Source organism: Lactuca saligna, chromosome 4 (genome assembly GCF_052625555.1).
Source record: "Lactuca saligna cultivar CGN05327 chromosome 4, ASM5262555v1, whole genome shotgun sequence".
Classification (NCBI taxonomy): Eukaryota; Viridiplantae; Streptophyta; class Magnoliopsida; order Asterales; family Asteraceae; genus Lactuca; species Lactuca saligna.
In genome coordinates, this window is record NC_136420.1 from 304,359,929 (window position 1) to 304,387,892 (window position 27,964).

General features: G+C 37.1%; 1 protein-coding gene across 2 annotated transcripts; it reads right to left on the minus strand.

Annotated features, from left to right (window-relative positions):
- Positions 1–6,835: 6,835 nt before the first annotated feature.
- LOC145043906 (SEC-C motif-containing protein / OTU-like cysteine protease family protein) lies at positions 6,836–11,403 on the minus strand. 2 transcript variants are annotated; one of them, XM_078992676.1, is made up of 11 exons: positions 11,204–11,403; positions 10,632–10,738; positions 10,453–10,510; positions 10,033–10,182; positions 9,887–9,948; positions 9,713–9,797; positions 9,496–9,627; positions 8,539–8,659; positions 8,315–8,430; positions 7,332–7,429; positions 6,836–7,197 (listed from the first exon to the last, which is right to left on the minus strand). In XM_078992676.1, exons 1-11 carry the CDS (start codon positions 11,249–11,251, stop codon positions 7,092–7,094), a joined length of 1,083 nt encoding a protein of 360 aa, XP_078848802.1. In that variant the 5' UTR covers positions 11,252–11,403; the 3' UTR covers positions 6,836–7,091. The 2 variants fall into 2 exon arrangements, with proteins under 2 accessions (XP_078848802.1, XP_078848801.1); XM_078992675.1 differs by having other exon boundaries at positions 10,435–10,510.
- Between the last annotated feature and the right edge of the window lie 16,561 nt (positions 11,404–27,964).

The window sequence follows — 27,964 nt, forward strand, 5'->3', positions numbered from 1 at the left end:
GAGTACTCTGGGCGTAACTTTGTGTCATGGCTTACGACTCGAGTCTAGCTAAGCGTAGAGCCTGCAGCCGATGGGACTCGACACTGCACATGAGTGCGTTGGGCGTACTCTTAAATTACGTCGGGCGTAATTCGGGCTTCAATCTTCTAAATTCCGTAACTTACGCGTACGGGGTCCGTTTTTCGCGTTCTTTATATCCACGCGTAGGTGAGACTGTGCTCTATAACTTTCATTTAGACTCCGTCGGCTAGTTTTGACTTTATTTTTAATGTTATGTTTTTAGTAGGCTGGGACTGCTAAAGTCCGTTAAAAATCCATAACTTCTATATCTGACGCCTGATTTCATCTGTCTTTTCACCATCTTACTCCTGTTGTGGAGACCTTCAATTCTCGTTTAGGTTGTGTTAGCTAAAAATCGTTCGATCTTTAATTCGAGTTTTTAGCTCTCTACTGTTGTTACGAAACTTAGAAAATTTGTAACTTCTTCATATGAGGTCCAATTTGGGCGATCTTTTTATGCACGTTCACTGTTTAACATAATATACGACTTTCGTTTAGATACTTAAGGCTAAAATGCATTTTATTGGAATTTCACTTTTTACGTTTAATAATGTTTTACCGGGTGTGTCGTGAATATTTGAGTGATCATAATTTCTTCATTATAACCCGGTTTTGAACGTTCTTTATGTTTTTGGAAACCTTGGCACGATATCTAACATTTGATGCATCCCAAATTTAGATTTTTGAACACTTTATTTTTTAGGTTAATTTCGTTGATTCCAAATAGTTTCGTTGTATTTGACTTTTGAGTGTTACATTGCTTTGGAAAAATATAGGTTTGTCACAATATCTCCTAACTATACCTATTATAGTTACTAGTAATGTACATGTATAACCGAAAGTATGCATTTGCTACCCAAAGGTACTGAACTGACTGGAGGAACTTTTATGTCTATATATCTATACTTGATATATAACTAATATTTAGACATGAAATTGACAATACAAAAGCATAAAAGAAGTTTTGTAAAACCTTTGAAAAATTTAATACTAAGAAACGATGATTTGATGTCAGTTTATAAAACGATTTGAAAGTATTTTGTTTGTTAAGACAGTTTAAGTATAAGGAAAACCTTTGTTCGAAACACATTTGTAACAGAGTTTGAAAGGAAACATACAGTTTGTAAAGCAGTTTGATAAAGAGTTTTAACATGTAAAAACATTTATGAAAGTCATTTGAAGAAATATGTTTGGTAAAACAGTTAACGTATAGTAAATCCATTTGCATGCTAGTGATTAATCACATGTGATTGATATAATAACTAGCATGTTTCAACTTGTATCCCCCCCCCCCCCATAAATCATTTAGAAACATTTAAAAGATTATTTTAGGGGTATGAACTCACCTGTAGTGAGTGGTTTGGAAGAACTGATGATATAGGATTGCTAGGTGTCAAGTGAAGACTTGAACACACTCAATGATCCTAGTTAACATATAATAACACATATATGTATCCAATTAGTCTTTAAACAACTAATTAACAAGTTTAAGACATCCTAGGACATGTTAAACACCTTATATAAGTGTTATAAGTCCCAAGGATCGCATCTAAGTGTTGTAGGACATTGCTATTGAGTTTAGGGTTCAAGGAAACCCCCCTAAATGAGTTTATGGTTTTGTGACCATCACCCATCGAGTTTACGGTCGTAAACTCATGATTTTACGGTTGTAAACTCATGCTCCTTCGACCATGTGTTGTTTTGAAGTTCTACAAGTCCTTAGAAGCATTTCTACTTGATGGTTAAGCCTTTCGAAGAGATTAGGGCACCATTTCCCTCCTTTCAGGAGTTTACAGCCCTAAGCCCATTTACTTTTGGGTTTACTACCGTAAACCCTTATGTATTATGGTATTTTTGATGTTTGCAAGTCCTAAACATATAAAGGAATGAGTCGAGACTAGTTTCCAGAGCTTGTGAAGGGACTAGGGTCACTTTGGCCCCTAAATTAGGGTTTACGATCCAAGGTGTTCTTGGACCGTAAACACCTTTGATCTTGGGTTTCAATGGTGTTTTCTTGATGTAAAGAAGTGTATCAAGACTTAACATACTCTAGGATAGAAGTACTTACAATATAGAAACTCGAAAAAGGTCCAAAAGTCCAAGAACACTAGTGTGTGTTCTTGGTGTTCTTGGTGAAACTTGAAGAATCAACCTTTTGGAAAGATTTCATGGATAGAAGTGTGTTAAATCACTAGGTTAAGTGATATACTAACTAAAAAGGGCTAGAAACACTTACTAGATGAAGATTTTGAAGAATTCTTTGGATGATACTTGAGAGAGTTTGAGTTTGAGTTTTTGTTCTTGAAAGTTGGAAAAATGGTAAAAATAACTAAGTGTCACCTTTATACCTCTTTCCTTTATGGTTTAGGGCCATAAACTCCTTGTTTAGGCTGTAAACTCTAAACTTTTGATGTTTCGGGACTTTATTTTTTCACAATAAACCCTAGGATATCCTCTCTCCTGATATCTCCTAAAGTGCTAATCTTAAAAAACTCAAACTTATTCCAAAAAGCTTGAAAATTAGCAGCAACAATTATGGATTCTATTGAATTGAAATGTTGTACAGAATAGAAATTTCGAGTTGTCTCAACTTTATAGGTTAAGACATCCTAGGATGGTCAGATTTGAAATGGGGATAGGTGTATTAACGGATTATGACATAAATTTGGTGAAGTTGGATTAGGTCGAGTACGTTGGACGTACTCTTAGATATGCCCCATGTAGCCAGTCCCGTCTTCGATTGGTCGCTAAGTAAGTTGTACGCCCCACATAAGAGAAAGTACTCCCAGCGTACACACTGGGCAGTTGACTTTTATTTACTTTTGACCTTGGTCAATATTTAGGGTTTTGGACCATGGGAAGGGTAAAATAGTTTTTTCCCTTAAGAGACTTAGTTAAGGGATTCAGAATTATGAGTTGAGTTAGAGACCTTAATTATTAATTAGGGTTCATTATTTGTTGATTAGGTGGAATCTAGTTTCGGCAGTTCGGGTGAGAGATTTAGGTGTCATCAGTATCAAGTGAGTCTCCTTACTTATTCTTACATGTGTTGCTGATAACCCATAGGGCACGATGTTGCCTGCTGGGACTGCTGATAGTACGCTCATAGCCCATAGTTGTTTATTTATGTTGTGATGTATGTGGTATCTTGTGGAACTCACTAAGCTTCGTGCTTACAAATATTGATTTATGTGTTTCAGGTACTTCTAAGGACCGTGGGAAGGCGAAGGTTTGATTGTACACACTCACTGGGAGATTTGTTATTGGGACAATTTGAGATAGTCTGATATTTTGTGATGATGTTTGTTTCAGACACTTATTTTTTTGGTGACTTAGTTTGTGAAACTTTATTTTGGTAAATTAAAATGAAAAACAATTGGTTTGAACTTTGAGGTGTTACATACACACACACACACTCTCTCTCTCTCTCTCTTTATGTGTGTATGTATATATATATATATATATATATATATATATATATATATATATATATATATATATATATATATATATATAACACCGAAGAACATATTCATAGATTCAAGAACACTAAAGTACATCTTTCACCGCCACCACCGTTCGACCACCGTCCGCCACCACCACCACGGTCTGCCACCTCCATCTCCACCTAAACTTTTTCTATTTCTTCATCTCCGCCAAAAAATCATCCCATAAACAAAATCCATACACAAATCCAGATTTGTTCTTGAGTCCGCCCCTATCAAATTAACACACACATACACACACAAAATCAGATGAACATACACACAAAATATGATGAACACACACATGAAATCAGATGAACACCCACACATGAAATCATATGAACACACACACATAATCTGATGAACACACACTTTCATCTTTCAAACCTAAAATTCATCAAGAAATCAGATTCATCATATGGTACACTTTAATCACCGGTTAATGGCTACCTGGTAGTCTGAAACGGCCTCCACCTTCATCAGGGTTGACCTAACAATCAATTAAAATTATCCAAAATCAAAATGGGCTTAATCAAAGGGAAGATTGAGTTACAGATCTGTAAAGACAAAGTTATAGTTTAAAGCGGCTCAACCATCATCTTCGTCGAGTTGCAGATCGGAGCGGCGAGGGTTTCCAGTTGCTACGGTTTGTAGTGGTGAATCGAAGTAGATCTGCAGGTGAGAGGAAACGATGCAGAGTCGTCCTTCTTAATTGAGCTTGCAAACCCTCATTTCAGAGCTTGAACAACAACATCTCCATAGAAGGAGATATACAGCGACTAAAACCGTAAACGGCAGTAGATCTAAAAAAACTGTTTGAGCTACCATACGATGACTGTCTCCCCCCCCCCCCCTCTCTCTCTCTCTCAAAAGGTCACCTAGTGACCTCGTTGGATCTTGGTCCCACCTAGTCTCCTCCAGCTCTAATAAATGCTCTGGTGGGTGAGAGAATTGAACGTGGCTTTCAAGTTTAAGACATTATGGTGGATTTGTGCAGGATGATTGTCATGGATATGTGTTTGCATAGCAAACACACACTTAAATACGATATATATATATATATATATATATATGACAAAACTGCAAAAATGGTCCCTGTGGTATGCATTGTTTGGGGGTTTAGTCCAAACCATGACTTTTTTGGCTCCGTGGTCCTTTTGACATAGTTTCATTGTGTTTTTGGTCCCTCCAAATTGTGAAATGACTGTAATACCCTTGGGGTATTTATTTTCCATTTTTATTTCATTTCTTTTTAAATATAATACTATTTTATTTATTTTAATAATTAAAAAAATAAGAATAGGACCCACCTCTCTCTCTCTATCTCTATCTCTCTCTCTTTATCTCTCTCTCTCTCTCTCTCTCTCTCTCTCTCTCTCTCTCTCTCTCCACCGTGATTACTCCCAAGCTCCAAGTTCTTCTACTTGAACGAGATCTAAGTTATGAATAATACCTACTTGCTTCCTTATCATAACCCATAAAAATATTTTCCACCTCTAACAAAACCTATAAACTAACTTCATGTTCAAATTCAACACACACATGCATACACCTGTAAAAATGGAACCCAGATCGATGGTGATGGTGGTGACTTGCGATGGTTCAATTTTTCATCTTCCCCATCTCTAGATTTGAATTTCTATTTCAGCATCCCCAAATGAGAGCCAGTTGAAATTTAATTTTGATTTCAACGATAAGGAGGTGGTGTAGGGCTCTCGAAAAAAAAAACGAACGCCCCTGAATCGGAGACGAAGTATTTGATTTCTTACCACTACCACAATTAATTGACCTTAAATCGATCTTAAACTTTCATCATTTGTTCAACCACAATGTGGATTCAGCCAATACGATACCAACAGAGGAGAAGTCGGGGATAAGTTTGAATCTATAGCCAAGTCCATCTTGTTTCTTGAACAAGGATCAGAAACCTAGAAATCCTTTCAAAAACCTAGAAATTCTGTTAACCAAATACAAATAAATGATGTGCGTATTCGATTTCGAAAAATAAGAATCAAACACTAGATAAATAAAGGAACAAAGTTTGCTCCAGTGGTGGCTGAGAAATCTTGAGGAAGGGAGGGGCAACCTATCTCTGGCGAGCCCTCCTTGGTTCTTTTGCTTTGGCGCTAGTAGCAACACACGAAGGGGGAGGAGACGATCTTTAGGGGTGTTTAGGTGGTGTTGCTCGGCCGGAGGAGGAAGGAAAAGGAAGCTCTGGTGGCCGACAACCTCTTCCCTGGTGGTGACGAAAAACGAGAAGGCATGACTGAAGGAAGGAAGGAAGGAAGAAAGAGAGAGAGAGAGAGAGAGAGAGAGAGAGAGAGAGAGAGAAAGAGAAGACAGGTGGGTCCCATTTGATTTGATTTAACATTTATATTTAAATAAAAGAAAAAAATAATTAAGTAAATGGAAAAAAACAAATTAAAAGGGCAAAGTCGCCTTTTCAAGTTTATCGGGGACCAATTTTACAATGAAACTAGCCCAAAAGGACCACGAATCCTAAAAACCCGTGGTTTGGACTAAAACCCCAAAAAAATGCATACCACAGGGACCATTTTTGCAATTTTGTCTATATATATATATATATATATATATATATATATATATATATATATATATATATATATATATATATATAGAGAGAGAGAGAGAGGTTCTTTTTTTACTTTTCTTTTTAATTAAAAAAGGACAAAGTACTTTAAAAAAAAATATAATATGGGCAAAAATGTCTTTATAAAAAGTTTTGAATATTTTGGACCAAACTCGCAACAAGATCAAAGTATTTGACCATTGGTGCAAGTCCAAACATTTTTGGTCCAAACATCCGAGTTTTGACATAACACAAAGACCATTCTTGCAATTTTGTCTTTTTTAAATGACGAGTTTTCCCTTCATATTTACTCTTTCATTTTCTTATAGTTTTCTGATTAAAAAAATAAAAATATATATATAGCATCTCTCTCTCTCTCTCTCTCTATTTTTGATGATTTTTTTTCTTGCTTTTTTTTAATGAGAGAGAGAGAGAGAGATTTTAAACCAAACTTTCAACAAAATCAAAGTTTTGGACCGTTTGTGTTAGTCCAAACCTTTTTGAACCAAAGTAGCAATTTTCAATATACCACATGACTTTTTACAGTTTTGTCTATATTTTAAACTTTTTTTGACAGTCATTTTTACAAAATTAGTTTTTACATGGTTTTGTGATATGCTATTTTTTTTACATATTTGTTTATATGCATGTGATGCTATAAAACACCTTAAATGAACACTAAACAAATTATTATAGGTAATAAGAAAAAAAGAAAGTATGATGCTATAGTAAACAAATTAACAAAAGTACGTTACCATAATCGTTTCCAAGGTGCATTCTCTAGTTATATACTATTAATAACCAATTGTCTTAATACTTGGATGATATAGAATTTGATCCATCTAAGGTCTTTTCATTGTCCTGATTATACCATTATCCGGGACCCTATATGTACAAAACAAAAATCCAAACAATCCCATACACCAAAATTACGATTATACCCCCAGGGAAATTGGTCATATACAAAGTGCACCCATGTCATGAGAAGCTCCATCAGAACCATGTGAAACCGATCTACCTTTCTTCCCATGCTTCTTATCTTTGCTCTCAATTGTATTGTTTCTGAAACATGATATATATCAAAAACTTAATTCATTAAGTGAACAAAATTCCCATTTTAACCTTCTGAATAAACAAAATTAAAAATATATATATATATATATATATATATATTTATATATTATCAAAATACGTACACTGCAACAGTAGACAATTTTCTTGCAGCCATTGTACCACAACAAGACTTGTATTTCTTTTTTGATCCACAAGGGCACGCCTTGTTTCTAGGTATTTTCTGCAGTGAATTAATAAACAGAGTAAATTACATTTTTGGTCCCTATGTATAGCTGATTCTTTGCAATTATAGTCCTTACTGGAGGTTCTTATAACGTTTTTGGTCCCTGTTCCAAGTTAAATGACTTTTTGTTTGGTGAGAGTGTCGGATTTTTTGCAAATTTGGTCCTAAAAATATATTTATTTTACTTGGACCAAAAAAATTACAAAAGCCAGAAATAAGGACCAAAACTGCAAGAGAACTTTTTGGGAGCCAAAGTGAAAAATAGATACTTGGGGACCAAAAATGTAACTTACTTAAAATAGAGTATGTTACGTTTTTGGTCTCTAAGTATAGATGATTCTTTGCAATTATGGTCCTTACTGGAGGTTCTTATAACATTTTTAGTCCTTATTCCGATTTAAATGACTATTTTTGGTCCCTGAGTTTATCTGATTTTTACAATTTTGGTCCAAAATTATAGCCATTTTACTTGGGGAAGGGACCAAAAATGTTACAAAAGCATCAATATGGGCCAAAACTACAAGAGAAAAGTTTTTGGGACCAAATGTGAAAAACAACTATACTCGGGTTAACTTGATGTAAGATTAAGTTATAGTTTCGGTACCTAAATATAGCTGATTCTTTGCAATTATGGCCCTAATTGGAGGTTCTTTTAACGTTTTTAGTCCCTGAGTGTCTGATTTTTACAATTTCGGTCCCAAAACTCTAGTCATTTTACTTGGAACAAGGACCAAAAACGTTACAAAAGCCTCAAATAAGGAAAAAAAATTGAAAGAGAACTTTTTCGGACCAAAAGTGAAAAAAATACTATTTACTCTTAAAATATATAAAAACAAAACAAAATTCATTACCACATAAAAATAATAAACAAGAAAAAAAAACCTTTTCATCATGCAAGGAGTTGGTCTTATTGTTTTCACTTTCTAAATTGCTCCAAGTCTGTTTCTCCTTCATGTTTTCGTCTTCAATCTTTTCAAGGTGATTGCTACTAGAACATTCTAGAAAAAATAAATAAATAAATAAAAGTCAGTGTAAGATATATAAATAATATAATTAAACAATTTAACAAAATGGTTTCTCTGACAAATGTACTAACCAGTCATTACCATGAGAAGTGTCCATTGAAAAGTCAACTCTATCATTTTCAACCATGTTTTCTTCACTCTCTTGATCTGCTATCATAATCTCTATTGCAGCATCCACATCTCCATTTACTTGTAGCAATACCTAAAAGATACAATCAAATAATAATTTACAAATTTGGTCCTTGTGCTTTACTCAAAATCACAAGTTTGCTCCAATTTTCAAAATTTACCCCATGTTTGCATTTTATGGGGGGTTTAATCAATGAGCTAACTCAAAATCACAAGTTTGCTTCGCTTTAAGACTTCCATTTCAATGTTGGAGGGACTAAATATGTAATGAATTTCAAAAATTGGGCCAAACTTGCGATTTTTAGTAAAGAACAAGGACTAAATTTGTAGTTTACTCAAAAACGTCTTAAGATAAAATTATTTAGTATTTACTATATCTAATTACAAACTAAAAATGAATAGACACTTTCAAGCTTCATACTTTGGCCACAATAACTTTTGTATTTCATATTGTGGCTACAACACTTTTCTATATTGGCAGGTTTGGTCCCTAGACTTTATGGGGTTCAGACTTTGGCCACAAGACTTTTGTATATTTGCAAGTTTGGTCCCTACATTTTCGTATATTGGCTGGTTTGATCCCTAGACTTTTTGGGTTTCAGACTTTGGCCACAAGACTTCTGTATATTGGCTTTGGTCCCCACATTTTCGTATATTGGCAGGTTTGATCCCTAGACTTTTTGGGTTTCAGACTTTGGCCACAAGACTTTCGTATATTTGCAAGTTTGGTCCCTACATTTTCATATATTGACAGGTTTGATCCCTAGACTTTTTGGGTTTCAGACTTTGGCAACAAGACTTTTGTATATTGACAAGTTTGGTCCCTAGACTTTTGTTTTTATGCAAGTTTAGTCCTCCACAAAGCAGGGGTTAGTATCACCCTAGTTAGAACTAATTTATAATTTATACCTGTTGAATTTTGTCCTCATTATCACATCCACTTCCAACTTTGACAGTTTTAATGGACTCAGCCTGGATGATAGTTTTAGGAGCAGCATTTGGTTGATGGGAGTGAGACTTCACTGAAAGATCAGCATCGGCCTTTTAAAATAAGTAAAAGTTATTACTTTTTTATATAAAATTCGGTATAACTGTAAATAGTTATGATGAAAAAAAAAAAAAAAACCTTAATTATGATTGGCCTTGTTGGCCCATTGCATGTGTCTTCTTTTAATCGCACACTATTGTAATGCTCCAAATCATGATAAGACCTGAAAAATCAAAGGTAAAACATCTTATGATAATACTTCAAGAAAATTAGATACACTAAATTATCTAGAAATACTAAATTGGAACTTACAAATGGATCATTTGGGCATTTTGGTCATCAAAATTCTTTATATACCAACGAGGTGAAGATATCTGTAAAATAAGATCATGAGAGGTAAATTATCTAGAAAAGATTATTAATTTTGAGAATATGTAGGTTGCTATAAAAGGACATACTCTGTGTATGCATATATTACTGTGAGTAACAAGAGAAGCAGCTTGTAACTCCATATTTCCAGCCCAAGTGCCATCTTTTTCCATGGATTGACAGTATTCATCAAATGGCACTTCATCTTCAATAAAAGGCTCAAAGTTTTCACGGTTTTTCTGTAAAAAAATTGCTCAATTGTTGGTTTTCTTGAATATTTAATGTATTTATCAAGAACATTTAGAAAATGGACATATCAAAATGATAAATGTTAGGGCACATTACGTATTTTTGCCTAAATTTGTCAGACTTGGATGGCTTTCATTGATGAAACTGACATATACTGGTTAAAACCACAAATATGGCTAAAATAGTGGCTTTTATGTATATTTGCCTAAATTGAAGACATAGAAATAACATTTTAATGATACCATGATATAGTGAACAACCATTTTCCGATACTTCTCATGCTTGTCTTCATCTCCCTCCAACTGATCTGCCAAAGCTCTGTGATAAGAACTTAATGAGAATTATGGTGTTTCAATTGATAGCAGTTGCATATATATGTTTCTAATAAAAAAATCATAAATGTATTGACTGAATGAGTTTTTTGTAATTGAGCACAAACCTGAAGAAGCAATTCCCATCTGCAGTTACTTCTATAATTTTTAAACCTAATGCATCAAGCTGAGCTCGAAATTCTGAAATGTCAGATTGCTTGCCGTTCTTTTTAGTCTGTCAAGTGTCAATCCAACAGTGCAAAAGATGATTTAATCAGTAGTTCATAAGAAAAAGTTTCGCTAAGAGCAAGAGCATCCAATGTTATCAGTTGTACACCTCAGTTCCTAAACTACATTTATGTTTTGATCCTACATGAAAGTTATCAAACACCTGACAATCGAAAACTATCATTATGTTACCAGTAATTACTCATCTAGATGCTTATCAAGTCCACGAAGAGGTTAACAAGTGGATTTAACAACAAAACAGAAGGTATAACGGTTGATTTCGAGTACAAAAGTCAAATTTCAATTTGGAACTTCAGATGATACAAATTGTCAAACAAAATTGCTGCAATCGTACCAAACAAAGTAGTATTTGAACAAAATCAAAAGCCCTAGAGTAAATCAGATCGTGCAAAAACAGAGAACTTCACGGAAACTTTATCCAAATATAAGCATAGGCAACTGAGAAACTTACATTGGGGTGCTTATTTGGTTTAGATTTCTTTATCTTTGTTTTGACCATTATTTCACGAGGTTGTTCCTCCTGATGCAAATGTTTCCGAGTTAGTGAATCAGAACGTTTCCGATTGAAGAATCGATTAGGCTGCTGGGGAGGAAGACGGTGTTTGTGCTCCCACTCTCGTCTCAGGGCTGCTCTCGTGATCAGAGTTCAGAGATCGGTGCGACTTTTTGGGCCATAACACAGTTCAAGTAGTCCATAACTGCAACGGTCTCCATCAAAATATTTCACCCGGCCCAATTGAAACAGGTTGTGTCATCTAAGTTTGGCCTGATAATTTTCGATACAAGCCGTGACACGATGCAAAATAAATGCGTTTGAACGTCAACCCGTTTACAATTTTAATAAAAAAAATTATATATTTTTAAATGTATTAAGACTTAAGTATTGTGCAGTTTATACGTTTGTCATTCTCCAACTCGCCTATGATAGGATGACATTCTCCATTTGACATATGCAACACGATTGTCGTTTAGTGTTTGACCTAAATAATCTTATTTAACCTGAACATGTCTCTATGAATGTTTTTAATTTTCATTTGGATGTTTAAGATTTAAGTGACTAAAATTTAGATATGTTTGCATCAATAATTTATTCATGTATGGAATTGAACCCACGGATGTTTAAGATTTATGTATGGAATTGAACCCACGGACCCAAATATGACCCACGAACCCGCTAACGTGTGAACTTGTATAAATAAATGGGTTGAAGGTCCATATATTGGTTTATGTTCCAAACCAGCCAACCCGTTGTAACATCCCAAAATTTCAACAAATTTTAAACTTTTTAAAACAACTCATTTATTAACAAAAGTGTTTACAAAACATGATTTAAAATCATAGTCTCTCAAGATCCAAATTGTTGTAAAACCAATGATGTGTATGGTCATGCCTTCGCCTAACCACGAATCATCTAAAGAATCTAAAACCATAAACAAAACTGTAAGCACAAAGCTTAGTGGGTTGCCCCAAAGTACCAACACCCAAACAAATAGCACATAAACAATAACATGTACTGGGTCCACAGCTAAAAAACTAGATTACCCTTGAGCCTACAATATGAGTCTAGCTTGCCTAACAGGCCTACAGCTCATGTTTGGCCTACTCTTGAGCTTACAGCATAAGTCTGTCTTGCCCTGGGACCCACAACTTATTTCTGGCTTAATCCCAATCCAATCAGTCATCAGACTGGAATACCAATGTTCAGCCCTCAATACAAGTCTGGTATACTAATCGGGTCCTTAACTCATATCTGAAATGTTAATGAGCCCTCAGTATGAGTCTAGCATGCTCTACCCGACCCTCAGCTCATATATAGGTTGCTTCAATACCTTCAAGCCCTCGGTAAGAGTCCAGCATACCATCCAGATCCTCAACTCATATCCTGAATACACTTGAGCCCTCAGTATGAGTCTGGAATACCCTACCCGGTCATTAGCTCACATCTGGAATGCTCCAGGGTTTGTTGGCTATAGTACGAAGCAATACAAACTCAACCCAACACAATATGCCGACAACTAACAACCATATACATTTAATCATTCAGACAGGATCACAGGTAATCCTATTGATCTACCAGACTAGCATATCAAGACTAGCATGCATATATACTCTATACTCAACATATCAACAATATCAGGTTATCTAACCAATGGGTCGGCCTTGGTGCCTTCGACCCAAAAATACAGTGAAGAAAACTCACCTCGCACTGAAATCTTGGAGATGTTTTACCAAATGGGATACAAGGATGTTTTGACCTTTGTCTATAAGTTCAAGAAGCCAAATATGCCACCAATATGGAATGGTCTTTTTACCATTCTCTTCAAAAGCTTCTCTGAGAGGGTAACCGACTCAAATTGTGCAAGCAAACTGTTCATGACCATCATGTACGGTGTTTAATCTGGTGTGAACCTCGACTATGGTTCAGTGCTTTAGGCTCAACTGGTCCAGAGTACCCTTTCGACTACACGACACAACAAGATTTCATGTGCTCGTTTTTACTTGTTGGGATTAAAACCGTAATAATGATTTGATGAATAAGATGTGAAAAATAAGAACAGACACAATTATGAAGATATGTTGAATGATCAATCAATTTATTCATGAACATGAGGAATAAATTACACTTTCAGAATAGACTAAGAATCTAACTCTACATAAGAAACCTCATAATGTTGGCGGCTACATTTTGCCTCACTCTTAACCCTAATTATGAATAATACATTACTATATATAGGGAATAAGACAAGTCTTGGTCTTTTAACCTACATTTCATCAAGGGGGCCCATTGCCATAATCCATGGAGTACTTCAAACCCTACATTCTCCCCCTCAAAGTATGGAATGGATGACAAGGCTTCAACTTCGAAAACAATCATCTAGAAAATAAGAAAAGATCTCGCGACGAGGAATATTAAAAGCGATTCACGAATCTTGATTCCTCAATAGTCTTAAAAAATGGGTTATAGGATATATATATATATATATATATATATATATATATATATATATATATATATATATATATATTGTAGCACCTGGTCCCCGGTACGTACTCCTTGCTATTTATTTCTTTATATATTGCCTTGGACTCGGCGAGTTGATGGGCCAACTCGCCGAGTAGGAGTGGGTCAAGGTGCGGGAATTGGACTCTGGACTCGGCGAGTAGGCCCTGGTTGGGCAAAAACCCTAATCCGGGTGTTTGCACCCTATTTAAACACTCTATCTTGGCCTCCTTTGTCCCTAACACTTCCAGAGAGCATTAGAGTGAGACCCTAGCCCCGTTATTGATCTAAAGAGAGTTTTTGGCCTTGTGAAGGAGATTGGAGCTTAGAAGGAGAAAGAGGTGGTTGAAGAGTGCAAGGAAGGGAGTAGATCCGAACTCTACACAAGGAGAAGCTTCCATTCAGGTAGAAAAGTCTCTACCTTGATCTTTAGATCATTAGTTTCCATTTTTGTCCCAAATTGGTGGTTTTCAAGCCCTAAAACACCAAGCTCTATGTGTGGTGCTTAATGATCCGAAAGGACTTCTGATCTGGACTTATTGGATGAATTAGTAGCATAAAGTTCCTGTGGTTGAAGTGATTAAGGTCCCCATTGAGTCTATGACCTCTTGAAGAGCTTGGTTTTGGCCTTTTTAACTTATAGGGCCATGCATGCACGTAAAGTTTGCAACTTTATGTGATAAACATGCTCAAGGTACATGGATCTATGGTTTTGAAGCGTTGCATGTCTCAGATTTGGCCTATATGGGAAATGGGTCATAGGGACTCGGCGAGTCCCAAGGAGGAACTCAGTGAGTTCCATGAAGATGGCCTTAGACTCGGCGAGTTGGGTGAACAACTCGGCGAGTCCTATGAAGATTGCCTGGAACTCGGCGAGTTGTTCTTCAAACTCGGAAAATCGGGTCACGAGTCAGTTCAATCGTCCCAAATCATGAATGAAGAGTGATTCAGTGAGTGGGAAGAAGGACTAGTTGGTTAGGATTGGGTTACTAGGAAAAGGACTCTGTGAGTCCATGCCATGACTCGGCGAGTCCAGTCAAACAGACATTGACTTTGACCAAGGGGTTGACCTTGGGCCAAGGGAGGGTCAGTCTTTTGACCTAATGGTATTTATGGGTGTCTAACCTATGTTTATGGTTTATAGCCGGAGGATTTGCGATCCAACAGTTAGACGCTCAGCAAGCAGATTTCAGCAGCTACTTTCTAGGTGAGTTAACTTCCAGCAGCGGTGGGTCTAAGGCCACAATGTCGGCCCACCAGTAGGAGACGTATGATAGATGATGGTCTTTGTGATATCATCTAGGTTTTCTACTACCTGATATGTTATATGCTAGCATGATATGTTGTATGTGATAGTAGTAGAGTTCGGTTGTTAGGACCGAAGGGTAGTCAGACACCCCAGATACGTCTGACAGTATGTGATGATATGTTTGCATGTTGTCTTGTTATGTTATATGCTATAGAGGTAGTAGGAGGGGACCAGTCCCCGAGTTCGGTTGTTAGGACTGCAGGGTAGTTCAGGCACCCCATATGTTTCTGATAATATGTTATGATATATGTGATAGTAGCAATAAGGGGTGAAATAGTCCCCAGGGTTCGGTCGTTAGGACTGAAGGGTAGTCAGCACCCCATAATGGCTTGACATGGGTAGTCAGCACCCTAGAATGGCTTGACACGGGTAGGTCGGCACCCCAGAATGGTCGTACTGGATAGGTCGGGCACCCCAGAAATGCCTGGCAATATGTATGATACGTGATTGTATGGTATGTGGTATGATTGGGGAACTCACTAAGCTTCGTGCTTACAGTTTTCGGTTTTGGTTTCAGGTACCTCTTCTTTGAAGGAGAAGGAGCTCGCGCGGTAGCAGCACATCACACACACGCTCTGTATTCCGCATTATGAAATCTTCATGGGGAATTGTACTGTGTTTTTATTATGATTTTATTAACTGGTTTCCAGACACGCACATCCTTTATGAAATGATATGATCAATGAATGTTTTATTCTAATGTTTTGCTAAGTATGTGTATTTGAAAATGAAATTTTTGGCTCGTATTTTTGGGGCGTTACACACACACACACACACACACATATATATATATATATATATAAACCAAGCACTGGAGTAATGTTTTCAAAGAGCTATGGATCGGCTCATCATCCCAGTCATAGAAGCTTCCAGCATGACCGCTATTCAAATTTTCCACACCACCAACATCATCTTGGCTGATACTTCAAGATTCACATTCATCGGCTCCATCCCTGAGGCGATGCTTCACAATGTTCCTACAGTGAGTGAATTCATACCAAACTGTCGCAGTCTATCAGCCTTCGGTCTTCGACCAATAATAGATGTTGTTCGCAAGTTTCTTGAGGAGGCCGACAAACCAAAGAAGGGTGGAAAGAAAAGAACTGTGAAGGTTGGTCCATCTGAAACTGCCCAAACCCCCAAGAAGATGGCCAAGCGAGCGGATCGCAAGCCGCGAACTCCCACCCCAATTAATGAGGAGGATTCACAATCCAACACTATCTCTAAGATTCGCATCGAACAGCACGAACAATATGACACTGCTGTGACTTCGCAACCCCACGTTTCGGAGCTAATACCTACGAATCCATAGGTAACTTTTTCAATGCCTGAATCTGTTCCCCTTACTGATGACTTCTTTCAACAAACTACTCCTCACTCTCCCATTACTACTACGACGCTAATCATTATCGCACCATTTTCATACGTGTTTGTGTGTGCTCATGGCAGTGGAGATAAAAGATGTGGAATCCTCAAAACGAATCATTTTCAAAAATCCCACAAGCACATCGAATCGAGCTTTGTTAAACGGCTTTGTGAACAAATCTGCCACATTATTTGCAGTGGGAACTTGTTCTACCCGAATGAACGAACGCTCTTAACAATCTCTGATGAAATGCATTTTGATGTCAATGTGCTTGGTTTTCAAGTGATGGACTGGATTTTTAGTGATCTGAATGGCAGCCTCATTATCACAAAAGATAGGGGTTTCTAAATAATTCAAACTGTAATCCAACAACTGATGTTGGATCCATATAACTTGAGAGCAACAAGCAGAGGCAGCAACGTATTCCGCTTCTACCGTTGAGGCTGCCAAGACACCAGTCGATCGCTCAGATTTAGAGAAAGAGACATTCATACTTTGGCTCGTCACCAAATCATATGCAGAAAATAGGTCATGGATGTTGCTACTAAGGAGTTCACAGGAATGGTCGCCACAATCATTAATGGGAAGTTATGGATGAGAGCCATGGGAAATTCTGATATGATGTTGTTCGAGAATCCTAAAGAGTGATAACCAAGTCTACGCTAGCCGCAAACCAAGGGGGAGATTTATAGGCTATAATTTATTCCCTAATCTGTTAGATCCAAATCAGTGATCAAGTGATATTGCAATCAGTTAGAGTGTAGAAGGAGTAGAAGATGAATTAAACCAAGCATGCACACATTTATATCATATAAATGTCAAATACACCTTGGAAAACACACACATGCGTCACCTCTAAACTGACACAGACACAGACTATTTATACCACACACAGCAGCACACAAGTGTACAGTCGCACACATGTGTACGACCGTACACGTGTGCGGCCGCACACACCCACAATCATACTACAACCACTAAAAAAATTCTAACATCCTACCAAGACCTATACATGATAATGCCTAACCCAAACCACTAAATTATAGCCTATCAAAGCCACTTCCAGAACACCTAAAATATGCATATCTTGGAGAAAAAGAAACACTACCAGTTATCATATCCAACAAGCTGTCAGAAAAAGAAGAGTTCGAGTTGATCAGAATTCTGAAGGAGTATAAAACTGCAATTGGGTGGACTATTGCAGACATCAAAGGACTCAGCCCATCTCTTTGCATGTACAAAATTTTTATGGAAGAGGATTATAAGCCATCGCGAGAAGCCCAACGCAGATTAAACCCACCAATGATGGAGGTGGTGAAAAAAGAAGTTATGAAGTTACTGGATGCTGGAATGATATACCTAATTTCTGACAACAAGTGGGTCAGCCCAGTTCAAGTTGTTCCCAAGAAGGCTGGGGTGACAATGGTAGAGAACAAATAAGGAGAGCTGGTTCCAACTCGGGTTCAAAAGAGATGGCGCGTGTGTATTGACTACAGAAAATTAAATGCTGCCACCCGGAAAGATCATTTTCCTCTCCCATTCATAAATTAGATGATAGAGAAGCTTGCTGGAAAATCTCACTACTGCTGCTTGGATGGATTTTTAGGTTTCCACCAGATTCTAGTTACTCCAGAAGATCAGGAGAAAACAACTTTCACCTACCCTTTTGGGACATTCGCGTATAGGTGTATGCGCTTTGGACTCTGCAACGCACCTGCTACCTTTCAAAGGTGTATGGTTAGTATCTTTTCTAAGCATGTCAAAAATATCATAGAAGTCTTCATGGATGATTTTACCGTCTATGGAGACTCCTTTGATATTTGTTTGAAAAACCTTACAAATTTTTTACAAAGATATATATAAACAGACTTGGTCTTAAATTTTGAAAAATGTCACTTTATGGTTGACCAAAGTCTGATTCTTGGACATATTGTTTCAAAAAGAGGTTTAGAAGTTGATAAAGCAAAAATAGATTTTATAAAGAGCTTACCCTACCCGAAGAATGTCCGGGAAGTTCGTTCCTTTCTTGGTCATGCAGTGTTTTACAGGAGGTTTATAAAAGATTTTTCAAAGATATCAGTTCCCATGTGCTAGTTGTTGCAAAAAGATGCTGAATTTGACTTCAATGAAGATTGCAAGAAGGCTTTTGATGCGCTGAAAAATCATCTTACTTCTGCCCCCATCATTCAACCCCCAGATTGGAGTTTACCATTCGAGATAATGTGTGACGCCAGTAACACTGTTGTTGGAGCTGTTCTAAGACAGATAAAAGATCGGGTTCCCCACGTTATATATTATGCATCAAAAACCTTGGATAATGCCCAAACAAATTACTTCACTACAGAAAAAGAGTTGTTGTCAATCGTTTGTGGAATGGAAAATTTTAGACTATATTTGCTGGGCACGAAAGTTATAATTTTTTCTGATCACGAAGCCATTAGGTACCTTCTTGCCAAAAAATACTCAAAGCCAAGGTTGATTAGATGGATTTTGCTGCCACGGGAATTTGATATAGAGATTAGGGACAAAAGTGGGAGAGAAAATTTGGTAGTTGATCATTTGAGCCGACTCACTCCACCTAAAGACCCGATACCGATCCGCGAAACATTTCCTGACGAGCCGTATCTATGGAAACATTGTGTTGATCAGTTGATTAGGAGATGTGTACCTCAAGATGAAGTCAAGTCAATCCTGAATTTATGCCATTCAGAAGCTTGTGGAGGGCTTTATGGTCCACAATGAACCGCATGCAAGGTCTTCGACAACGGTCTTTATTGGCCTCATATTTTTCGTGACTTTTTTCTATTTTACAAAACTTGTGAAAGGTGCCAAATGACTGGGTCTTTGACATCTCGTAATCAAATTCCACTTACTCCGATCTTGGTATGTGAAAATTTTGACGTTTGGGGTATAGATTTCATGGGTCCATTTCCGCCTTCTTTCGGGTTTGTATACATCTTACGTGCTATGGATTACGTGTCCAAATGGGTCGAGGCAAAAGCTACACGAAAAGACGATGCCAAGGTTGTGGTTGATTTTGTCAAGATAAATATATTTACTAGGTTTGGGACACCAAAGGCTATTATTAGTGATCGGGGCATGCATTTCTGCAACCGCACCCTCTAAGCATTCCTCAAGAAATATGGTGTCACACATCGGGTATCCACAGCATGTCACCCGCAAACCAATGGGCAGGCTGAAGCTTCAAATAGACAGATCAAAGGAAATATAGAGAAAACCATCAATCCAGTCAAGAAAGATTGGAGTATTCGATTGGATGATGCGTTATGGGCTTATCGGACAACATACAAAACTTCTATTGGTATGTCACCATATAGATTTGTTTTTGGAAAACCTTGTCGATTACCGGTTGAATTGGAGCATCGAGCATATTGGGCTATCATAAACTTGAATATGAGAATGGATGAAGCTGGGAGGAAACGAAAATTGGATATCCAAGAGTTAGAAGAAATCAGGAATGATGCTTACAAGAACGAAGCAATCTATAAGGAGAAGACGAAAGCGTTTCACGACAAGATTATCTCGTGAAAGGTATTCACTACCAGTCAAAAGGTACTCTTATATCACTCGCGTTTCAAACTTATTTCTGGTAAATTGAGGTCTCGTTGGATGGGACCTTTTGTTGTTACTAACGTGTTTGATCATGGTACCATTAAAATTAAGAGTGAACAAACAGGAAATATTTTTAAGGTAAATGGTCACCGTCTCAAACCATTTTACGAAGGGTTTCAAGTTACAAATGAAGAAGTGGAGGTAGTCGAGGTCCCGACTTACCGCAATTAAGGAAACCAAGTAACAATGTCGAGCCAGCGATAATAAAAATGGGCAGCTTGTCGGGAGGCAACCCGAGCGTTTGTTTTGGTTTTCGTTTTTGCAACTTCTTTTTAATTTTTGTGTGTTTTTAGCTATTTAGTTCGTCTCCTTTTAATTAAATCGTGCTTTTAAAATAAGAAGGAACAGAGAGAATTTGATGAAATTTGAAAAATACAGTTTTGGTGGAACCTACGACTACATGCACAGTCGTTGCGATCGCAGATTATACATTTTGGGGTTGCAGGTAGTCATTGAGATTTTTTTGGAACTGTTTTCACGAAAATAGAAAACCTGTGATCGCAGGTTGTCCCCTTGCGATCGTAGGTATCAGCTTTTAGAGTTTGGAACACTTTTAAACAATTTTAAAATCGATTGGAATATAATTTAGCAAACCTGCGATCGCATGTATCTCGTTTTTGTTCCTGGATCACATTTGAATGTTAAAAAATCGATTAAAGTCATTTTTCAAAACCTGCGATCGTAGGTTCCCTACCTGCGATTGCATGTGTCAAGATATTACCGTTACCTGCCTCGAAAAACGTGCCTAACGGTCAAAATTGAAAAACCTACTATCGCAGGTTGTGTTTTTCCTATAAATACCGATCGTAGGTCTCATTTGTAACCACCACACTCCAAAAAATTCTCTCTGAATTCCACTACATTTTGAGTTTTTCCACCAATAAACACCCAAATAGCTTATTTTTCGTCCAAATCAAGCAAATAAGGTATCAATCTCTTCTATTTTACTCCTACAACATCTTTACGGTAATGAAATCATGTTTTCATGGGTGAAATTCTCCAAAAATCTCATTTTGTTCATTTTGAAATTTGAATTTTTGTGAGTTTCTTTTTCAGATATACGCTCCGTTAGTGATCCGCAGGCCACGAAAAGTAGAAACGTTTGTCCACGATGCAATTCAGAAGAGATTCATCCGAACGGAATTTCAAAAAAAAATCGGCACGAAAAATATATTGCTGCTCAGGCACTCAGCGCACAATCAGGTATTTTCGTTCTGAAACTGAATTTATGTTTTTGTTATATATTTGTGCGATCTTTTGGGGGTAATTAGAAATACTTATTTTTTCTTTATTATTATTATTATTATTATTATTATTATTATACCTGGAAATTGTGCCTACCTTTTCCCAATTTACCTTGCAAAATGCCCCCTAGACCATCTCGTTCATGCAGACAGGGTGACACTCCAGAGCCGTCATACACTATCCAAGCGGACAATATCACGGTAGATTTAGGTTCACAGGTCGCACTTGACTGTTACCAGCGGCCTCTCGACCACGAGATTATGCCATAAGCCTAGGCCTCTAGCCGCACACTAATGCGGGAATTCCATATTTATGATGGTGTTCATGCTCTTTTTGCCAATATTAGCTAGGATTGCCTATTATCTGCGGATTTTACCACTTATCCCCTACTGACCCGAGAGTTTTTGACCACGCTTAGTGAAATAAATCATGAGGGAAACCTAGCTTTTCACATTTTTAGCACCCTTCATACTGTTCACGTGGACCATTTATGTACTATTTTCCATACCCCAATCACCAGTTTATTCCAACCCACCCCCGCTTTTGACGTACGCGAGTTTTGGTACTCCATCACTTGTTTTCCCTCTTATGATTCAGCCTCATCCGTACAGACTAGCATCATGCATCATGCTTTCAAAATTGCATTGAAATTTATATGCAATATCATTTATGCACAGCTTGAGACTACAAAAGTCGGCAAAGCCGAGCTTTTTCTTTTGTGGTGCATGATCACCGGGTCATACCGTGATATTATCATTAGACGGTTCCATAGAGTTATAACTCTTCGCACCGGTTGTGCAATTCGCTGTGGTGGTTTGATTTTTGTCATTGCCTGCTCCCTCACGTTGCAATCTCCTCCGGGGTACACCTTCTTTACAGGTGAATCTTTTCGCCTGACCCTGCAGAACCTTCGGGCTATGCACATGCTTCGTACTGCCCTAGGTGGGTATGTTTGGATGCAGGGTCGCTCCACTTATTTCAAGGTCACTGGCCCTGATGACATCGCCCTCGTTGACCCCATTAGCGACACTGTGTGGGTTCTTCAGTCGAACATCCTACTACCTCCTCACCCACGTAGGGCACAACAGGTCTGACAGCCACAGTCGGATCGATCGTCTTCGTCCACTCAACACCCAGATTACACGGACGCCACACCTATTTCCTTTATCCAGCCTGATCCTATGCAGAGTGACTTTCAGGATCAGCCCCCACCCACCCAGCCATCTTACCCTGACCCCAACTCCCCCTTCACTTTCCAGCATTATCTTGACATCCGTCATGATATTGCTTCCCTTCAGCAGACTATGACTGGTCTTCGCCTCGACTATCAGCTATTTAGCACTCAGGTTACCAGCTATCGTGATGAGCTCTTAGGTCTGCGCGGCGATTTCACCGACTTCTGCGATGATTTCTTCTGTCGCTATGCACCCCCGTCAGAGTAGTCGTCCTCTAGTCCTCCCTAAGCATTGAGGACAATGCTTAATGTTAAGCTTGGGGAGGGGATTTCCTATCTTTTTGTAAAAAGTTTTTTTCATTTTTATTATCTAAAAAAAAATAAAAATTTTAAAAATCCAAAAAAATTAGAAAACTTAAAAAATCCAAAAAGATTTTTCATTTATGTTTCTTTTATTTGCCATTTTATTTCTTCCTAGTATTTTTTTTAAAATATTTCAGTTTTGTTGCATTCTGCATTAAAAAAAATACGAGATGATGACACTCTTTACATACGATAGTTCCATAAAGTGAGATATTGAAAATTGAAAATGAAAAAATCCGAAGCGACTTGATTGTTATTGGAAGTGTAGAATCAACTGTCATAACCAGGGAACCCAAGACACATTGATTTGAAACCCCAACCTTAGATAATAAAAAAATGGCATGTTGAAACGTTTTTTGGTTGGTAATAACAGCTCTAGGATGATTTGCTTATTAGTGTTTAAAAAGAATCTTTATCGGCAACTCTGAACCCACAGAACATGACCCTATTTGTTGACACGTGTTACCTTCGCGGTAACAGAGAGCTTAAGTATTAGATCCACACAGTCAAAATGAGGAAATGGTACATCGTTATATCTAGTACCCAAATCAAAGAAATGCAAGCGCTCAATTGAAGAAACTTCAAGAAATTCCAAAGAGAGAGAGAGAGAGAGATAGAGAGAGAGAGAGAGATTGAAGAAATCAAGCTCAAAACGAAGTGTAAATCAAAGTTCAATCAAGTTAGAAGTCGTTCCAAAGTTACATCTGCCGAATAAAAAACTATGTGATATGATACTTGTGGTTCTCGAAAAAGTGAAAGCATAGAGCTCAGGCTCCTACGGGGGTTGGCCCTTGCTGCTTTGGCGAAAGCTGATTTGGTCATGCGGGTTCTTAAGGATGCGTTGATTCTGATTCTTGGCCATCTAGTCTTAAGGACATGAGATCCGGACTATGTTATTTTCGCTCATAAAGATAATTAAGGTATAAATTTTAAATAAAACTAGAGTTGGATTATTAGGTTACACCGTTTTGTGGTCTTCCTTACTTTGGGGGTCTGTGATACATGAAAGATAATAGGATGGTTGTTTTGGTGTTAGTGATTGGAGCTTATTATCGATGTAAAGTCCAGTCGTAAGAAAATATAAAAAGTAAGAAAAAGAAGGTAAAAAAAACATGTTTCATTTTAGTTGTTCGTTTCTCATTTGCATACTAGTTTAGTTCATTGTTCATCTTCTTTATCTTTGCATGCATGTTTTATGTTTAACTTTGGTAGTTATTATTATTTAGGTTTTTGTTTTTAGTTGACGTGTGTCTAGGTTTTCCCGTTATTGCCTTTAGCCCCAATTTCGTTTCCAAAGTTATCGTTTCCTTACTTGAGTGCAAGTAGGGTCTAAGCTTGGGGAGGTTTGTTAGATGCATTTTATATGCATCTTTTAACACAATTTCCTATGTATTTGATTATAAAAAGCTAACTAACTCCCGATTATTCTTATGTATTTCGTGTTTCATGATTATTTTGAAGAATGCCCGTACTGCTCACGTTTGTTACGACTTTTCAGGACCATTTGGAGCACATGGATGATTGTGCAAGTTCGGGATGCGTTTGTGGATGCTTTGGATCTTAATTGGAGTCTAAACCAAGGAGGGATGCCGGGAAATGATCAAGAACTGCTTGGAAGGAGGAACGACGATCAAAAGAGCAAAAAGAAGTAACATGCGATAGCAGGTATGCCTTTGCGATCACAAGTTGGGTCGCAGGTTGTCTTCAAGGTTTTCTCAAGCCAAAAAAATCATCAGTTTAGAAAAAAGTATTACATGCGATCGCAGGTTGGCCAATTTGCATCGAAATAGCAACGTACTTCATTAAAAAGTCTCGTGACTCGTTTAGGGTGAAACCTGCGATCGCAGGCTGTCCCTTTGCGATCGTAGGTACGGCGTTTTGACAGTTAGACGTATATATACAACCCCATACTCTTCCAGTAACCCGAATTAGTGATTCCTGGCGATTCGGAGGCGATTTTCAAAGGTTTTCAAGTGAAGAATGCAGATCTAAAGGAGACGATTCGATTCCAATTCATAGTTTAGTAAGATTTATCGTTTAAATTTTATTTTCACTGTTTGTAATCCGTTTTTAGCCATGTCAGGCTAAAAACTAAGATTTCAGTTTCGCAAGACGTAACCTTTTCGTATGATTAATCATTAGGCAGTATGTTTGACTTTGATTACTGTTTAGTTTGATCAATTAAGTGTAAAATTGAGTGTTTGATTTTGATTTCAATTTTTGTTGGCCACTTAAATTATTTGTGAATCATTCTAGTCATCTAATTGTTTAGATCTGTAATTATCTAGATTAATTAGTAAAAAGTGATATATATTAGATTAATTCTGAGTTTAGGGTTAACTCTAATATGAAATGATCAAACAAGTTTTAACGCCTCCGAGCTTATGAGAGGTAGTGAACTTTACTGGGAATTACACTGTGTCTAATGTACCTTTTACTTATTAGTCAAGAGCTTGTTTGGTTAATTTAGTAAAAAGTTAGATTTAATTCAGAGAATTTATTTTGATTAAATTATTTTTGTAATAAAGGTCATTAGAGCTTGTTAATGAACCTTAGTACCAGTTTAAACAAGTGCATAGTCAAATATTATGTTGAAGGTTAATTATATATATATGATTAGAGGAGTCGCAGCGAAACTGGAATTGCTTTCTTATATTTGAATTTTCACCACGTTAAATTTAGTTATTCTTTTGTCATTTTCGATTTCTATTAGTTTAATTTTCAGAAATAAACCCCCTTTTTTATGTTTATTGCATTCATCAAGAACTAATTCATACCTTATGCAAAGAGTCGTAAATGTTAGGACGTGGCCCTGAGGATCCGACCCTGCTTACCCGTACTACCTGTTAATGCAATAAAGCAGTTTATTTTATATTTTTATTTGTTAAATCGTGTACGACATCGGTCTTAACAGAGACTTTTGCCCCAGTGGCAAAGATGACTACAATCCATACTATGATTGTGTTTGCATTTGTTCGACGGTGGAAAATCTTTCAAATGGAAGTCAAGAATGCTTTTTTTGAATGGTGACCTCCATGAAGAGGTTTATATGTCTCCCCCTCGGAATTCAGCACCAGCCAGGTGAGGTTTTTTGGCTTCGTAAAGCTTTGTAGGGTCTCAAGCAAGCTCCTCGTGCTTGGTTTGAGAAATTCTCCATAGTGATTACCTCTCGTGGATTTTTTTAGAGTAATCATGATTCATCTTTGTTTGTTAGATGCTCGAGTGGATGACAGATTCTTTTGTCCTTAATATGTGGATGACATGATTATTACTGGTGATGACAATGCTGGTATTAAGTCTTTGAAGCATGATGTAGCTCATTGTTTTGATATGAAGGATTTGGGCTTGCTACGTTATTTCTTGGGTATTGAGGTAGCTCAGTCTAAAAAAGGGTATCTTCTTCTCATATTAAATATATATCTGAATTGTTTACATAGGAGGGCCTCTCTGATAATCGGACTGTATATACTCCTCTTGAAACTAATACACGGTGCTCTCCTACTGATGGTGCTCCTTTGTCTGATCCAAATCTTTACCAGACTTCTGTTCATTGGGGAGTTGCTCTTCATATTCTGAAATATCTTCGCGGGACTTAGTTTCAAACCATCTTGTTTCCCTCGACGTCTTCTCTTGAGTTACGTGCTTATAGTAATGGTGATTGGGACGTCATAATCGTATATCCACCACAAGATTTTTTGTGTTTCTTGGAGAGTCGCTCATTTCATGAAAGAGCAAGAAACAAGATGTTGTCTCTAGATCTTCCATGGAGGTTGAGTATCGTGTTATGGTTGTGACTACATGTGAGATTATCTGGTTGTGGTGGCTTCTTGCAGATATGGGGGTTCACATTTCTTCACCTACTCCCCTACATTGTGACAACAATAGTGCTATACATATTGCGAAGAATTCTATTTTCCATAAGCGAACGAAGCGCATTGAAATTGATTGTTACTTCACATGTCGTCACTTATAACTCAGAACCATATCCCTTCCATTTGTTTCATCAACCTTGCAACTTGCGGATATTATTACAAAGGCTCTATCAGTATCTCAGTTTCGTTTTTTGTGTGACAAAGTCTCAATGATTATTGTTGTATCAATGTGAGTTTGAGGGGGAATGTTAGCCTATATGTAGTTAGTCCACTTGTTTATGGACACTTTAGCATTTAGCCCATTAGGGTTTGGTATCTTAACTAGTATTTATTCTACTCTTCCTTTTTCTTAGCTTTCATACTTTTCATCTAGAACACTTGTAACTTTTCTCTCTCAATAATCATATGGCTCAATTATCAAATGCTAGTACAAGTTATTTTCATTCAATTATCGAGTTAATATAAAAAAACTTGATGAAATTTTTGTGTAATCCGAACAATAAACATTATATTTTATGTTTGGTACAGCCGTATATTCATATACATTATATTTTATTTCTTTGAAGTGTAATCGAAAAATAAACGTTGTTACCAAAAATCAAAGGAAAAAACATATTTGCTCTTCAACGTCAAGAATGCAAATAATACTTAGATTTACTTTGTTGAGTAAAGTCCAACATAAAAGAGCAATGTGTCGATCTACGTTTTACTAGCTATAAATATGTTATCATCCTGTACAAGCAAATAAAGCATGATGCACTTCTATGTTTCTTTTAGTTTAAGAATGAAGATTGCAAATCAACAAAGTCGCAAGCCTCTTTTCACATGGACCTACCAACTTCCTTTTAACTACAAAAAGAGGTACCTTAACAAGTACAACATACCAATAATTGAATGATGAACCACCCAAAGTAGGTAGCTCTAGAGATGCGCTAGTTCATATTATGTAACTGAAAATCCGATCCGATTTGAAACTTGGTTTTGATAGGATTCGATTGGGTTTTATCTCGATCCGATCCAGGTACAATCTGATCTAAAATCCGGCTAAATGCTTTGATTTTTTTTTTAACTTATGGAAAATAGATTCGTTAGAAAATTAAAACCACACAACAAACGTCGAAATGAAGAGTTATGGATGCTAAAGCTAAACTAGTAACGATAAATAAGTGCCGCTAAAATATTTTGGCAAATAATCTTTATATTTGTGGTATTCTATTTCAGTTTAATCTTCATTTTTTAGTCTTCAAAA